We start from the raw sequence: 18,395 nt of genomic DNA, 5'->3' as shown, positions 1-18,395 counted from the left end.
TTAATGTCATGTAACTATTCTATCCTTGGATTGAGTCTGTGTAATCTTAGGAAGTGATTACAGAATTAATTGTAATGAAAAGGTGATGGGATGTTTTAAGTGAATTCTTTGTGTTAAGTGTGATAATAAATCAGCTCTAGCAATATCTGTAGGGAATCAAGCACTGTATACACCATTTCACTATTTCTTCTATTAGATATTTTCTATACACAGTTTTTGTACTGATTCAAAAAAAGTTTGGATGTAAATTCAACAGTAAAACGACTATTTACCATGCACTATATACATACACACACTCTCTCTCTTTGTCTATATATATATATATATATATATATATATATATATATATATATATATATATATATATATATATATATATATATATATATATGTGTGTGTGTGTGTGTGTGTGTGTGTATATATATATATATATATATATATATAAATAAATGTGTTTGTGCGTATATATATATATATATATATATATTTGACACAGATGCATACACTACAATTCATTAATTTCAATACACCACAAATAATGCAAATAAACAAGCATTGTACTCTAACACATAGTTTACAAGCCTTGATTGCTTTAAGTTTTCACTCACCAAAGTATCCATTTTTAGCAGTGCTCACAATATTTATTGATTTGCCAAAATAAATCCTCAAAAAGTATCTTCTTCGGTTCATTTCTGAAAAATCAACAATGTGTGTGGTGTATTGAAATGAATCAGCTGTAGTATATAGCACCAGATATAGCTAGATAGATAGATATGAGATAGATAAATATGAGATAGATATGAGATAGATAGATAGATAGATATGAGATAGATAGATAGATATGAGATAGATAGATAGATAGATAGATAGATAGATAGATAGATAGATAGATAGATATGAGAGAGATAGATAGATATGAGATAGATATGAGATAGATAGATAGATAGATAGATAGATAGATAGATATGAGATAGATAGATAGATAGATAGATAGATATGAGATAGAGAGATATGAGATAGATAGATAGATAGATAGATAGATAGATAGATAGATATGAGATAGATAGATAGATATGAGATAGATAGATAGATATGAGATAGATAGATATGAGCCCTGATTTATGCCATTTTTGTAAATAAATCAACAATGTGTGTGGTGTATTGAAATGAATCAGCTGTAGTATATAGCACCAGATATAGCTAGATAGATAGATATGAGATAGATAAATATGAGATAGATATGAGATAGATAGATAGATAGATATGAGATAGATAGATAGATATGAGATAGATAGATAGATAGATAGATAGATAGATAGATAGATAGATAGATATGAGAGAGATAGATAGATATGAGATAGATATGAGATAGATAGATAGATAGATAGATAGATATGAGATAGATAGATAGATAGATAGATAGATATGAGATAGAGAGATATGAGATAGATAGATAGATAGATAGATAGATAGATAGATATGAGATAGATAGATAGATATGAGATAGATAGATAGATATGAGATAGATAGATATGAGCCCTGATTTATGCCATTTTTGTAAATAAATGTATGCAGTTGTGTATAAATGTACTCAGAATTGGTAGTACAGTGTGCACTACTGATTAAGAACAGCGGTTACTACTCTGAGGACCTTTCACACATGCCATTTTGTAGCAGTTTTTAAGGCCAATAAAGGAAGGCAAATGAACAAAACTAATACTTTTATTTTTCTTTAATCCACTAATCGTTTTGGCTTTAAAAACTGCATATGAAATGCATCAATATATTTTGCATGTGAAAATATTTTTTTCTGCTTATCCTCGCTCTACCAATAGATAAGGAAGATTGTAAATTTTAGTGCTGTGAATATGTCATTCTAGACATCTAATCTATGTTTATATCACAAGTTAGAGGCAAATTGTCTTGATTTGTTGACAGATGAAGAGAACTAAATGTAAGCAATTATCATAAGAGCTATGGTTATTGGGACAGTAATTCTAGCATTAGCGGCATGTGGTTCTCTAATTTCAGACTGCTGCAGCTTTATTCCTGTGTTTAGTATCTATCAAAATAGTCTATCAGCTCAGTAACTTTGAAGGAGTAAGGAGAGCTCTGATGATTCACACTGGAGCAAGGAATAAAAGAATTAGACATCAATAGTAGCAGATTACTTGATGCCAGTTACCCCATGTTATAAGGAGAACATAGAGCACATAAAGCTGGTGCTCAGTTTAGATGGAAATATTCAAAAAATGTCTTGGTGCTAGCTATACCCATCAAATGCTTCACATAATGATCCAGAGAAGCTGAACTTTTTGGAGCAATATAAAAATAATGCAGTAGGTGTAGTTGTAGTCCTTTCTAAAATGAACATATTTTCACATATGATAAACCTGCATTTGACAAGCTCAATTATGTTACATCTGACAAACTTGACTTTGCTACAATTGACATGTTCACATTGAACTAGTAGCAGCTGATGCACAGTATTGTAAAGGAAAAAGTATGACTGGCATTGAATAGCTCTTGTCAATAGAGATAAGTTAAAATTTGTTCGCTGCAAGAAGGTCAATGTGTAATAACTGATTCCACCAGATAGAGGAACTTCAAGAAGAGAAGCCAGCATCTCATAAAACGTGACTTTTATTTGTGCTTGTAAAATCCCAACACGTTTAGATGCAAGCACGTCCACTGACAAGTTTCAGGTTTACAGAGAACCTTGAGCAGCACTATGACTAAAGGATCTGGTTCTGTGTAAACCTGAAACGCGTCAGTTTATGTTTTTTTTTGTGTCTTGCCGGATGGGATTTTACTAGCACAAATAAAAATCAAGTTTTATGGGACGCTGGGTTCTTTTTTTAAGCTCTTCTATCTGTTGATTCCAAACAACATCCGTGCTTCCAGCAATTGCAGGTAAGCTGGATTAATCTGTGTATATGACTGATTCCAACAGATCCAAAAACGTCACTTAGTCAGTATATCTGCAAGTCACATTGTTATCCTCATGCACACCGGTGTTGTGTGGCAGGCATTCTCATGTAAAACTATACAAATAACAACACGTTAACCCCTTTGTAACCAAGGCCTTAGATGCGTAAATGTCCACATCAACATTTCATATTTTCAAAATAATACATTCTATGGGTTAATAATTTGTATTTGATGCCTAATTTAAAAAAAACATTTTTGTGGCATGGATTGGGCTTTCTTATGATACCAGGACAGAGCCAGTACTTTTTAATGTAACACTTTATGTAAACGGGCAAAAATTGTGTAAAATTCTAATTTTCTTCACTTTTTCTATTTCTAATTCAGTGTAACAAATTTGAAAAAAAGATGTTTATTAAACAAAATCTGTTTATTATAATAATACAAAATATGTGTACTCCGAATAACTTATCATTACTGTGAGAGCTGGGAATAACAGTCCCTATAGTTATTTGTCAGTGTTCCGTCATTAGCTGGTAACTTGGATCAGTTTGACCGCCAAGTTCATCACTTTTGATTGCTGAGAGCTGATTATTATGTCTCCCTGCCACAGTATGAGTGTAGAACTGACAAAGTGCCTCCCAATCTCTTTACTGGCAGAGCGTTATATATATATACGTCCTAGCTGCACGGTGCATCAACAATTAAGACATATATACAGAAAATGGACGCAAGGGGGTTAATCAACACATAAATTTAATGGGTCACGTCAAAAAACTATGTTACAGCTTGTTTTCGCGGAGTTTATATGCCTTTGAAAACAGTAAAATACACCATCGTACTTATAAAGTGTTTTATCGTCATTTTGTGTGTGTTTTCGTGGCAAAGACATTTTTTATTTTGGTAGTATGTTGAAGTCTTCAACAAATCTGCACTACAATTCTAAGGCTTTGTCGACCATCCTATGCTAGATCAGATTATTGTCTAAATGATAGCACTTGGACTAGTCCCACCTGACTGCGCACCATGACTCTGATTTACATCATGTACACATTGCGCCTTTTATTATGGTAAAACACTGTTTGTCTGCAGAATGATACCTTTTAATAATGTGTTTCAGTGCATTTTCTGGGCCATGTGGAAGAACAGTGGGGAATAATGTGACCCTCATTATCATGTGCCTTTTTCTAAATCCAGTAGAATGCAGGGTATTGTATGGCAGAGTTTTTCTAACACTACAGCATTTACAAGGGCTGGATTGCTGTTAATGAATGGGTTGTTCTCTTGTGACACTTTGCGGAAAGTCAGACGTGTGCTTTATCTCTAGTTTACCCTGTTCGGCTGTGTGCTCATGTATCAGCTATGTCCAGCTAGTTGTCATAAGGACTTCTTCAGATGAGTGTATGTGCAAATATGCTCGCCTCAGCGCAACGTATTTGCGCAGTGAACGAGGTTGATTTGCGAAATAATGAGAACGAACCCACTGGCATTAATGGGTTCTATTTCCTAAGCATTGTGCGTAGAAATACATCCATCTGAAAAAGCCAGTGAAAGGCTATTTTGGGGCGGACGCACACAAGTAAAAGTGCAAAAACACTCGCTCTTGCACAACGTATATGCGCAGTGAGGGCTTATTCAGATGAGTACGAAACATACAAAGTTAGGAGATGGCAAGAAGCAGGCCATGCTAGCAAATAGTTAATTTGTTTTGCGATCGAAATGCCAGTTCACACGCTCGCGTGTCACACCCATGCCGTGGAATAGAAGGGAAATTAAATGCCAAATTAGGGCCAGCTGTCTTCATTTCTCGCCGTTGTATGCAGGGTAACTCCCCCCTCCTCCCAGAAGTCTATGGCAGCTTTTTGCATAACACAGACAGAGATAGGACTGGTCCTATCTTTTCATGGACGAAGATTTTGCGTGGAAAAAGCACGCTTGTCTGCATGCATCTATTGAAATCAAAGGTATCGCTTTGTCGTGTTGCATTTGCTAGATGTTTATGTGCAGAAATGCCTTTGGAAATACGTTTGTCTGAATCCGCCCTGAAGTAGTGTTTTTTTGCACCCCTGCCTGCACAAATACTGAGCGTATTGGAGCAGGCACCACTCATTCACATGGGCAAGGGAATCAGCATGTATTTTGCGTGAGCACAAGCGCATGCAAATATGTCCGTCTGAAACCGCCCTCAGGGACATTTTTAAAAGACTTTTCCCAATTTGATGTTCCTAAAGTTTATGGTTGCCTGTTTCCTTTTTTAAATATGTACTAATAGAGGAGAATTTTAATGTTTATCAGACAAGTGCTAGACTTCAATGCAGCTTCCTAATATATACAGTGTATCAAATGTTGATGGCTTTCAAGATCTCTGCTTCCTGTCAGTAAATAGAAACTTTTGGCGCACACAGGGCAGGGTTTTTTTCTCACGGGACACTACTGCACCCTTATTCAATAGGCTATTTAGCATAATGAGGTCCAAATGTGTTCTTTTTTTCATGGAATTGCGCAGCGAATAGCACATTTTGGCGTACATCAAGTGCCATTTGCGTACCTCCATAGACTTCTAGATATACCCTAAGGCCTCTTTCACATAAACATTGTTTTGACACAAAGTAGGCGTATCAAAAAATCACATCCAAAAGAATCAATGGTTTCCAATTGGTTCTTTTAGACGAACGATTTTTGATGCGCCTAAAAAAATTGCATGTCAAAATACAGCGCAATAGTGTGTTTTGTTGATGCCAATATTTCCCTCTGTTAAAAGATAGGACTTGTCCTATCTTTTGACAGCAAAACTCTGGCAGCTCCAATAGACTCCTAAGGCAGTCTATGGAAGTCAGCCTGCAAAAGGAGGGGGCAGGAGGGGAAGCGGCATACTTGCGAATACTAGCCGCGGCATGCTCGCGGCTGCTTTTTCTCCATGCAATTTAACGCTCAGATAGCCGCAATGTTTTAGGGAGGCTATCTGAGCATCAAACTGACACACGGGTGAAAGAAGCCTAAGGGCTCATGTCTACGACCATGTTTTCACCGTGTATCAGGCATGAATTGCATGCCCGCGCGATGCTCGAGGAATGTAGTTAATGAAACTCAATGGACTTTTATTGATCCATGCACACCAGCATGTAGATACTGCGTATCGATACACAAGAGAAATAAATTGCAGAATGCTCTATCTCTCTGCATTTATATGCTCTGTGAGCCCCGTACACTTGTATGGGCAGCATATTATATGCTGTCCATGCGCAATACAGAGTGTGGAATAAAACAAAAATCACACTGCGCATGTCTGTGAGTGTATGACTCGCAGGTGCGCGCAGCTCTATACGCAGCAATATGGGGTCTCTGCTGGCAGATCGTATGGCTGGAGAATGTGTAAACCGCTGTGAGGAAACCAGCAGGGTTTTATGCATACGACTGAGGACATGAGCCCTTAGGGTGTGATCAGACATAGCTGATTTGCTGTGAGATTTCTGGCCGATTTCGTTGCAAATCTGCAACACATTTCACCCCTTCAATTTAAATTTACGCGCTATTTTGTAATGTGTGTGGCCATCTGTTGTACAGTAATTAACATGTCGATTATATTAATGTATAAAAAAATAAAGTAGTCTACACAGTGGTCCCGCAGCTTACAATATTAATAGGCTCTGGGACGACTATTGTATGTTGCAAATATTTTTTCTTGAAACCGTAACTCTATGGAAAACTGATTATTGGTTCCAAAACTCTAAAATGTCACCCAAAAGTAATACCAAAGTCACTACATGTAAAAGCTGTAGAAGCTTTTAGCCATTTTCTATGTAGAGGACAGGAGCTTCTTCAGGGCTCTAGTACAGAACACACAGGTAACATGGAGCTACCCTCATAGGGTGTCCAAAGGAGCAACTACTACTGTCCTGTACCTCTGAGAGGCTCTACTGGAAAGCCAATTAGTGCATGTATTTTACCAGTGAAATGCCCAGTTAGCTCTTTCGGCAACCTCTTCTCACTTGCTCCATAGAGGAGGCTTTTCTGAGGTCTAATGTTAGGCGTTATTACAGTCCGTGGGGGTGGTTTCAGCTACAGTTTCGGTAGTAATCTGAATTTGCTGCAACACCATTTTAAATGACCACTCCTACAGTTATTGTAGCTGCGTTCAGACACTACCATGATTGTCTTACCTACATCATAGTTTTATATAAGGCTTAGGCCCCTGAGATATATGGATAGTAACTTGAAGGTCCCATTTTTTTGGATATGAGGAAATGTTTAAAAAAAAATCCTGTTCTGCATTAAATCTCCATGAAGTACAGTAGAGACAAATACAAGCGTAGAACTTGAGGTTTGATAAATGGTACATTATCTTAAAGACTATCTGTTGCTTATATTCATATACACTGCAAGATTAATATATGGTATGCTACCTGAGCAGCGGTGCCGCACAATGCCAAAGTAAAGATCATACGCAATCTAACAAGGCTGCTCTCACACCTGCCTTACTGTCAGTTCAGGGTTTCCATCTCTTTGTTCTGTTTTTGAAGAAGAGAAACTGGAATAAAACTGGTAAAAAAAACACCCGTTTCTTTCCCCATGGATATCAATGAGGTTTCAAAAAAACTAAAAGCCAACGAATATGTTTTCCCATTTTTGGGGATTAAAAAAAATAACACTGAAGACTGTGCTATATTCCCATTCAAAAGAAAACAGAAACCCGACGGAATAGAAGCAGATTGAATCCTATCCATTTGCTTTTCATTTTTTTGAAACTCCACTGTAATCCACAGGGAAAGAAATGGATTCATTTTTTCAATTTTATTTCATTTTCTCTCCAAAAACGGAGTAAAGAGTCAGAAACTCGGAACTGAGCCCTAACACAGATGTGATGGCGGCCTAAGGGCTCCTTCACATGAGCAAAGCATATTCACGATGGCCACATCACCACTGAAAATCGTGTGAATGAAGAATAGCCATGATCAAGTCAGGAGCTTCAGACGCTGCATGTTAGCAAAAATATATGCTGCAGTGTGGAAATCCCTCGATCGGCATAGATCCTCGGAATGACTTCTAATAGTTAAATAGGGGAGCCTGTCTTCTTTTCCCTGCGTTGGACGCTGCTAAATTCCCTCTCTCTTTTTTTCAGTTCCCATAGAAGCCTCCAGCATATTTTGGCAAAAGATAGTGCAAGACCTATCTTTTCCAGCTGCATATAAAATCGGTTGCCGTTTTCGGTCCTCGATGTCCTATTAATCCTGGAACATAGGATAGAATATAGGTCAGATATTGATGAAATACTGATGACTAGAGATGAGCGAGCATATTCGATAAGACAAACTACTCAAGCGAGTAGTGCCTTATTCGAGTACCTGCCCGCTCATCTCTAAATATTCGGCTGTCAGCGGGGGAGAGCGGGGAGGAACGGAGGGGAGATCTCTCCTCCCCGCTTCCCCCTGCTCACCGCCGCAACTCACCTGTTACCCGCGTCGGCAGCCGAATCTTTAGAGACAAGCGGGCAAGTACTCGAATAAGGCACTACTCACTCGAGTAGTTTGTCTTATCGAATATGCTCGCTCATCTCTAGTCATCAGTATTTCATCAATATCTGACCTATATTTGCCTCTGTATTATGATTTCTTGGTATTATTTTCTACTCAGCAAATACAAATCCACATTTGACCATAAGAAAAAGAAAGCAATGTCACCAAATCTGGAGGCAAATGCAGATCAAATACTGATGACATATACAATTTTAACTATAACATGTCTGTATTACAGATTTGTATTACAGACTTGTTACAATATGCCCGTGCGAAACTGGCCTTATATGTAAGGACTTGCTTTAGCTGTATTAATATATGCTCTATTCCTTCTTCACAGCAACGTTTTGACCGTCTTGGTCTCTATTAAGCAGAAAAAGTAAAGACCAAGATGTTCAAAAATCCTGTGAAGGAGGAATAAAGAGTCCTTTGACTTTTGCATCTGATATGTTGCTACGTATGTTGTCATTTTATGGATGGTGACTCTATGGATTCCAGAGTATTGTGACTTTACATGTTATTAGCCTCCTGCTGTGTGCGGATTGTTGTGCTCTGGGCTTTTTTTTCTATTTCTAGGTTGCCACAGCCAATCACAGGCCTCAGTGTTTGACTGCTGAGGTCTGTGATTGGCTGTAGCAATCTGTAATGTCCCGTCCACAGACAGCCCCTGCAGACTGAGAACAGACCTGGGGCTGAGTATGGAGGTGCGGTGCTGGATATGCAGGGACCCAGTAAAGGTAATAGAGGATCTTTTATTATGTTTTGTCATGGGGAGCTTTAATAAAAAAAGAAAGCTTGAACAACCCCTTTAATATTACTAGTTAAAAGCCTCAGGTGCCAGGTTTTCTCAGGTCACCCTGCAGTAGGGTCAAACGCAGCAATAGCTTAGAAACAGGGGCCTGTCAGTGACCACAAACACATCTCTGTATCACCAAATTAAATGGAGGTGCTGATGGCAAATGCTCATAATATGAGCTGCCAGGGAGGAGGATGGATAATGAAGCCCAAGCACCTGATCAGTTTTTTCAATCAGTTCTGGAGGTTAAGGAGGAGGGACAATAACAAGGACTCTCTTCCTGGCAGGGTTTTTAAGGGAGTTACTCAAAGGGGATGTTCCCTTTAATCTTTTATGCCACATTTACTAGTAGTGATATAGTATTAAAGAGGTTGTCCCACTTGTAGCTGTTTTGATGCAGGAAGCAGACAGCTCTGTATATTACACAGTGACCCGGAGACCTATTGAAGTGAATGGAACTCAGCCTGCAGTACCAACCCGGGCCACTGTGCAACGTAGAGAGCTGTCTGATTTCTGCAACAAAAGAGCAAGAAGTGGGACAGGCCCTTTAATCTTTTCTTAAGCTCCATTGTAGCTTCTAAACAGTGGCACAATGAACATTAGTAATTTATTCATCAATGTATTTTTGGGATTTCATCTGCAATATGTATTTTGTGTTATCTGTGCACTTTGTTGGATCCTGGTTATTTTCAGAAAAAGCCATTCTTAACCCATAGGACTCCACAGTAAAAAAAACATTGACCACACAGTCTCTGTGTATGAAAGTCGAGTAAACTATTCTTTCCTGTACAGTAACAAAATAACACATACCAAAAGCTATACCAGCAGTTATTTGCCATATACCATATATATAGTAGTTAATAAACAAAGTGTGGACAGAACAGGAAGCAACTGGTCTTTCAGCACAGGGATTTTATAATGCTGCATTGATTACCCATGATGATACTTTTGAGGTAAGAAAATGTAATTATTGTACTTGCAGTCCTATGTAAAACCACAATTATTATATGCATTATTATATTCACATTACCTTCTTCATTGACATGCCGAAAATACATGACATTACAGAGTATTGTTTTTGTGTTATTCCACAGAGCCATCTTTCCCAATGAGTCAACGAAGCTTTCCTCCATCCTTTTGGAACAGCAGCTACCAGCCATCTGCAGCTCCACCAACACTGGGCAGCAGCTTAGCCAGCCCTCTAGGTGGTCCTCATACAGAAATCCCTTTTGGAACAGACCCTTATTCCCCTGCTTCTCTTCATAGCCATTTACACCAGGGACCACCTGAGCCCTGGCACCATGCACACCACCATCACCATCACCACCACCCTTATTCTATTGGGGGCACTATAAACAGTCAGGGTTCCAGTTATCCACGGGCTGGCATGCATGAGGTATACAGTACACACTTTGATCCCCGCTACAGTTCGCTACTTGTCCCGACATCAGTCAGACCTCATAGGATCACACCAGCAGGAACAGCGCCTGGTGCCACACAGTGTGACCTTAGCAAGGGAGAGCCATCTGCATCTGCATGGACAAGTCCTGGTCCATATCCAGGACCAGCAGGGGACATGGGACAAAGCCTTAGCCTCAATGTTGATGCAGGTAAGCAGAGTTGGGATTTATTGACAACCACCTACAGATATCACTTTTGTATTTAAGGTTTCATTATATAAGTCTATGTAGATTTTAAAAATTCCCCAGAGAGACAAAATCTAATTTGTGAACAGCACAGAAATAAATACCTTTCCCAAAATCCTGAGCGGCCACCAACTTCCTAGCAGAATTCCCGAAGACGTAAAGGCTAGTGAATCAATACTCCACCAGTGCTTCAGCAAAGTAGTAGTTGACTAGAGTTCCTAAATATTCATTAACACCCAACTGTCACCCACCCGGAAGCATCATGGCAAGCTAATTATTTCAATGGGAAGCTCTGTTTTTACCATTTACAAATAAACAGCGAGGCATGCTGAATCCGAGGGTATTATTACAGGGCACAACATATTTGTAATTAGAAATTGCTATTAATATATAACATACACCAAACAACATAAGAAAACATTTGAAAGTGTGGCTTTACAGATAAGTATCCTTCTCTTCTATATCTTGTTACACTTAGGCCTAATTTAGCCGCAATAAAAAAACACGATCATATGGTAGCATTGGATTCCAATGCATTCATTCACATGGTCAATTATTAGCCCCGTAAAAACACCCGGCCAGCGAAGATAGGACATTGGCGGCCAAATACGCCAGATGATGTCTTGCCTATCTTTTGGCTGCGATCAGCTGGCAGCTCCCATAGGCTTCTATGGGACCTGCCAGCAAAGGGAGGGAGAGGGAGTTTAGCAGGGGCTAGAGGTGCTAAACTATGTCAGCTGGCTCTGTTGAGACAGTTGAAGGATTTATGCCGGCCAAAGGAATTCTGGGCAGCAGTGTACATACACCGCACCTGGCTGTCTGAATGAGTGAGATATCTGAGATTTAGCCGTGATTTTCACCTGTGATGTGGGCAGACGAAAATTGCGACACTCATGTGAAAGAGGCCTTAAAGTAAGTCTTGTAGCACGCAACATTTAGGAAAGTGCTTGTTGGTGTTTTTTGGTGCTTTTTTGACTATAGATGCGACTAAAATCCTGCACCCTAGATGTTGGTTGAAAGTCTATAGTAAAATATAGAAAAAGGCTACAGAAACAGGTGGAGATTTACTGAGCTAAATGTGTCACAATTCTGGCTTAATTTGTGAAAAAATGGTGAACATGTAAATCTCTACAGTTATGTGTTTTGCAGCAGAAATGTCTAAATGCAGAATTTGATGCAGAATTGCCAGCAGCATTAAGCCATTTTCAATTCTGCACCAAAATCCACATGACTAACATTGGTTCAGAGTATTCCGCAGGACAGCAAATCCCAATGCAACCAGCAGAACAATTCTATCCTGTATGTAGGTCCCATAGGCTGAGAGGACCGTAATACGCAGCTAATGATAGGGTGGATTTACATTGGCGAGTACAATATCGGTCTAGAAGACATGCACTCTTAACTTTCCATTTTAGATGCCAGCGCAATGCGGCTTTGCTTAAAAAATTTAAACCATCACACCTACGTACGATTTTGCATTAAAAAAAATTGCATGTGTTCCAGTAGTTAAAATGGTAAAAATCACATTGCACTCACATCTTGTGAATATATAGATTTAAATAAATAGATACTTTTCACATGCAAGTTCCACCCATATCACTATCGGATGTAACTCACACATGAAAATCGCCCATTTGAATCCAGCCTAAAGCTAGAGGGCTAATCACATGGCCATATTTTTTACAGCATTTTTCAAAACTGCAGCATGATCTAGTTTTGCATCGTTTTCATTTCGAAAGGGCAAATACAAATTAGAATTTGCCCCCCCAAAAATAATAAAAATACGGAGGGAAATACAAATGAAAAATTGATGTCATTCAGATGTAATGTCTTTATAGGCTGTCTTCACATAGACAGGAAATACTGTTGAATTTCCACTTGTAGAATCACTACAGAAATCCAGTTTACAGTACAAGGCAAGTGAATGAGATCTAACAAATCCCCTTCACAAGATGCAGATTTCTACTGTGGAAAAGCAAGAAATGAAAAAAAAATGTGCAGGTTTGAAATCTGCAGCATTTCAATTTATGTTAAGAAACTGCACATATCTGCTACTACCAATCAATTGGTAACGTAAGATCCAAATAAGGGCTTAAACAGATTGGCGTGCTTTATTCCCGTTATACGGACGTGAAAATCATGGCTGCATAAGGGGACAAAACGAAACCACTGATTTCCATGGCCTCATTTTCCACTATTGACTTACACTTTATTACTACCGTATGTGCAAGAAAAGATAGGACGAGCCCTGTCTTTCTTGTATGTGGTTAATAGTATGTGCAAAAAAGATATTGTAGGACCTAGCTTGGAGTTAGAATAGTCCAGAAAGAAAAACCCCAGTTCATGCACCAATACGCTCCGTAGTGGCAAGCATATTATTGCATGCGCCCATGTGTTTTTTCCTAAAATCCAGAACATATGAGTATTTATGCTGCATTTTTGTGGAATTGACTTTGCATATTTGCGCGCACAATTTCTTTTCCCCACAAATATAGTATGCTGCGTGTTTTTTTGTGTGACCAAATTGCGTACACCAAACATGAATATTTGAATGAACAATTCCCTCGCGCAAAAAAATTAGCATAGGGAAATAGAACACATGAAATTAATTCGGCTAATTAGCTATTTCAATGTATAGGACTATGGCTGCAGGGTTTTGTTTGCGCACGCAAATGCGCTTAATTAAAGCAATTAAAAGTTACAGTAAAAAACATAGTTGTGCATGCAAATACGTAACGTCTGATGTGTAAAAGCGGTGCAAATCCGCATACAAATACGCATACACTCATGTGAATCCGGCCTAACTTGTGTCAGAAATTGGTGCAAATTTAGTGCAAATGTATGTTTGCTCATTGTAAACAGGGTAATAGTGAATAATAACAATAATAGTGAGTTACTGATTACTTTCCACTAAGTAAGCAAAGCACAATACTAATTATTAAGTAATAGTTCTCTTAGTATTGTTTTTAACTATTTTTATTGAGTTTTCCTAATTAAAACACATAGGAAAGAAGTAATATAGAATGTAGTTATAGAATGTTCGGAAGACTAGAATCATTCGTGCTGATAGAATTATCAGTATCGACACAGGAAGGTTATCGCTAAATATCCTAAGTTAGAGGATCAGCCAGAAACACAATAGCATGCAATGTTATCCTCCAAGGCAAAATAGAAAAAAAGGATAAACTTTTAGAATATATTCAAGACTAAAATGAAGAAAGGCGGTCGGACATTAGACACAACACGCGAAAAGACAAAAGGAAGAAGGAGGGAGCACATGTATAGGTGTTAAGGGTACAAATACTAAATACTTAACACATGTACAAGTGCTCCCTCCTTCTTCCTTTTGTCTTTTTGTTTGTTGTGTCTTATATTTGACCGCCTTTCTTCATTGTACTGATAGTAGTTAGAATTCCCTCATACAGTGAGGAAATGTATTCTATGTTTAAGTCAGTTTTGCTGGGGGCCATGTTGCTGTTACTGTATTTGTAACAAATTGATCACAGTCTCACAGCATGATGGCAAATTAGTTACATTTTACATATGTCTAGAAATGTGAAGTCACATATCACGCTACCTATCTACTGGAGTGAGGTTACAATAAATTAGGTGACTTTTTAAAACGTTGCAATTTTCCAATCTATCTAAAACTTTAGGGCCGCACAATCCAAGACCTATTTTTTCACCACCTTGGAAAAGTGGCGAGAGAAGGCTAAAACAGCATAAAATAATCACAACTTTTTGCATTAAATTTGTAAATTTTTTTAATGCTAAATTTCTGGCACAATTAAGTTAATAGACTCCCCTAATATATTGATTAGTATAGATAATTGAGACTAGAATGCTTCATTCGGTATTTATTATTATTTTTAAGTGCTGACTTTCTCCCAATGCAGTACAGAGAACATCCTAACAATTCATTAATCCATTGCAGCTCAAAATATAATTTCCCCGTTTTACCCACACCAATTACAGTAGAAGCAAGTGGAATGAGCCAAGAGTATGCATAGGAACCCCTCAAATAACAGTGGGAATATATAATAAATGTCCTACAAATCATAGGCTTTGAGACAACAGCTTCTCGCATGGTTCCAACCCTGGACTGTATAAAGCCTCCAATTACAAAGGCTACTTATTGACACTCAACTAATCTAGGTTGCGGAGGTTAGTGGACTTCTCACTTTCAGTTCTTCAGAATTGTTTTTCAGTGTTTGCACTGCGGATGGTTAACCATTCATGCCATCCATGCAATACATTCCTGCTCCGCACATTTGTCTCAGTTGTCTTTGTTTGGAGTTCCCTTTCCTGGATTGTAAAAGATATTGTTTCAGGTTCTTTGAGTCAGGACTTGGATAATTGATCAGCTCAGACTTTGTATGTTGTGAGGTGCTTACAAATGAAAGGAATTCCTATAAAGACTGATTTTGTCTCCTTGTTTATAGAAAACATGAATGGTGACAACACTTCTTTACCATATACTTAAGAGGATTCTATTATAACACCATTCCTGTAGGAATATGCTATACTCTTTGCATTCCCAAATTACTTTTTAGCTGTTGTGTTATAACATTATTCATAGCGTATAGTCACAGTGAAAGACAGAAGGAGAGTGATGGTCAAAAAAGCTAAAAGAGGGACTGATCAGTCTGTTAGGAAATGTCATCAAGATGTTACAAGATACCGTAGGTTGACAGAAATACGGTAAGAAGATGGTCAGTGAGGAAGACACAAATGTAAAAAAAGAAATGGGATACAATAAATGACAAGAAGTATAAGATAACTAATTGAAATTCTGAGAAGAAGAGAGCTTACTAAAACAGTACATATTAAATAAACTGAAATTATCAAATTAAGCCTATAATATCTGAAATTAGTTTAATCCACAAATACAACCCAAAGTGTTAAGTGCAGGCACAGTAGTACGAGATCTACTATTTCCCCTGGCAACAGTCTGATGTCTTGCTGGCCACTATTACACTTATATTTGTAGAGCTTTTCCTGAGGACCAGGTATATATTATACATTATCAGTATTATAGTGAGAAAGAAGAAATGTGGAGCTAAATAGAGAGGAGCAAGCCCTGGAATATTGGCTCCAAAAAGCAGTAAGCATAGTCCATAACCTAGCACAGTAACACGATAGAGGAGAATGTTTTTGCACTTTAAAATTTTATGACTGGAGAGTACGTGAATTTCTTAGGCACAAGCTTCAATTTACAGTCTCAAGCCTCATAAATACCATTCAGCCTACAAAATTACTGCTTTTACTGTGTTTGGGTAACAGTCACCTTAAAGCGCTTTCATAGACACATGGAAAACTATTATTCCCCCCCCCCCCCAATCTATTTCACTCAAAAACTTCCATTTCAAACTTTTATTTATGGATTCAAATACCTAAAGGGGTTCTATAGCTTTATATGTGGTTTATTCTACAAAAATATTACACTTACCACATTGACATATTTGTTTATATTGATTTGTGCATGTGAACAAATATTGCTGCTTCTACCTTCACTCTGGACCCAAATTTTAATATAAATTATAGTTTTATTTTATTTCAGCTTTATTTTCAGTATATAGATACATAGATCTATAGAACCCCTTTAAAGTTACCTATTATCAACTCACTGTACCTATTTCCTCAAAAAGTTGCCACCCATACTATTATTTTACCCTGTCCTTAAATATCTTGTACCTTTAATTCTTTCCACCCTTTTCAACCACCTCTCTCTTCCTCACTCTCCTTCTCTGCCTCCTCCATTCCCAGGTTTACAGCCTCAGGATAAAAGCAAGGATCTTTACTGGTTTTAAAACCTGTTGCCCCTGTAGATCCTCTCCACCTTGTAGAATTGGTGGCATTCTGAGCTGACATGGAGTTGCTTTGGTTTGGTGGTAACAGCTTGTGATCTTGGTTTACAGCTCGACGTTACACCTTCTGTGGAGGACCTCTCCTGAGCTGATCTTCTCAAAGACTCTCTGCCAAATCACTTAATCCAAGGCCCAGAACATATGTGTTCCAGGACTAAGACTGCAACCAGAGGATGGGAACAGGACTCCATGCCACCAGCCAAGCAGGAGACATTCTTAATTCCTCCTTGCTCAAAGACTTGTATTTTTATTTAAAATGTGATCGACAAAATAATTGATGCCACCAAAAATATATAGAGAGATATAATTATATATTAATATAATTAACTTGCATTCTTAAAAAAAAGACTATTTTTGTTGTGAATATTTTTTATGTCTATGTGAAAATGTACTTTCCGAACCAAGCTGCCTGAAGAACAAACGTCCATTGTGTTTGTAACATTCTTTTTGTGGTTACACAGACAAAGCACACACATCACACATGCAGACTATGGACAGAAATGAAAGGACTAGAGGTCCGTGGACTAAAAGCCCATATGTGGTCATTCAATCCAGTCTGTTGTGAGTGGCAAGAATCTATTTAGGGCCACCTGCCCAAAGCTTATAGAAATGCAGCTGTTAGATGGACAACTGTTCAAACTCCAGAAATATGACAAGCAAGGTGGCACTTCTCAGGGTTTAGCCCAACAATCGCATTTGATTTTTTTTTTTTTACAAGAGAATTTTATGATGAAAGAAGAATCGCTTTTCAGAACTGACAGCCTGTACATGGATGGAACAACTGCGGCAGAGTGAAAGGTGATACTCTGCAGAGACACATTTTACTGTGGTCAATGCATCTCGGTGTGTGTATATGTTGCTGTCATCTTGTCACTTTAATTTGTTTGGGAAATTGTGAGATATATTTAATTGTAGGGTTTCTGCATTAAAATATCTTCATGTCCTTAAGTGTGTTCACTATTGATCAGAGCACAAAAAAATAATATTACTACATAGGGGAAAATACACAGCTAATAAAATGTTTGTCTCATCTATTGGACATAATGTAAAACCCATCCCGGCACTATTTTTTATAGCAGCCGTGCCTGCTTAAGAAGTTCAGTTGGGTGCAGAACTTGCAATAAGAGACCATTCTTTCCATACTTATTTTAACACTGCTGGCACTATACACAGCCGTCGGGATGGATAAATGTTGTTATTACACTCAAGTATCTGCCTGGGTGAGATTTCTATGTCTAGAAATATTTCAAGGGAGCAACAGCTTGGTGATTTATTGCATTGATATCCGATACCTTGCCCGCTTCGCACAGGTTCGTCTGGCAGTACCAGAAGACAGGGTCTAATTATACACGAAGGATGAATTTAATTAACATTCTGCTTAATTTATATGTGTCACTATGTGGACACTTCACAGTATGTGCACTCTTGGTAGCTGGTAAGACTGTTATGTTCTACAAATGTACATTATTTTAGATTGATGCTACATATAATTCACATTAAAAAGATTGATATCAAATTTTGGAAAAAAGGGTAATATGTTTGTCACAGTCATGGAACATTTGTACCAAAATGTCTCACAATCTATGACAAATATGTAATTAAATATTTCCAATAGCTTTGTGTAATGCAAAATATTGGAAAACGA

The 18,395-nt window shown here is 37.9% G+C and overlaps 1 protein-coding gene across 3 annotated transcripts in view; it reads left to right on the top strand.

Moving 5' to 3' along the window:
- The window catches only part of VGLL2 (vestigial like family member 2), a 20,128-nt gene extending 2,435 nt beyond the window's left edge, over positions 1–17,693 (top strand). For 2 of the 3 annotated variants that reach the window (XM_066605993.1, XM_066606005.1), the window contains exons 3-4: positions 10,332–10,847; positions 16,650–16,795. In XM_066605993.1, coding sequence (XP_066462090.1) covers positions 10,332–10,847; positions 16,650–16,693 — 560 coding nt within the window. In that variant the 3' untranslated portion in view covers positions 16,694–16,795. The other variant, XM_066605999.1, reaches the window with a different exon arrangement.
- Positions 17,694–18,395: the final 702 nt, after the last annotated feature.

Source organism: Eleutherodactylus coqui, chromosome 1, assembly GCF_035609145.1.
Source record: "Eleutherodactylus coqui strain aEleCoq1 chromosome 1, aEleCoq1.hap1, whole genome shotgun sequence".
Classification (NCBI taxonomy): Eukaryota; Metazoa; Chordata; class Amphibia; order Anura; family Eleutherodactylidae; genus Eleutherodactylus; species Eleutherodactylus coqui.
Note: the sequence above shows the minus strand (reverse complement) of the source record. Positions and strands in the feature narration are given on the sequence as shown.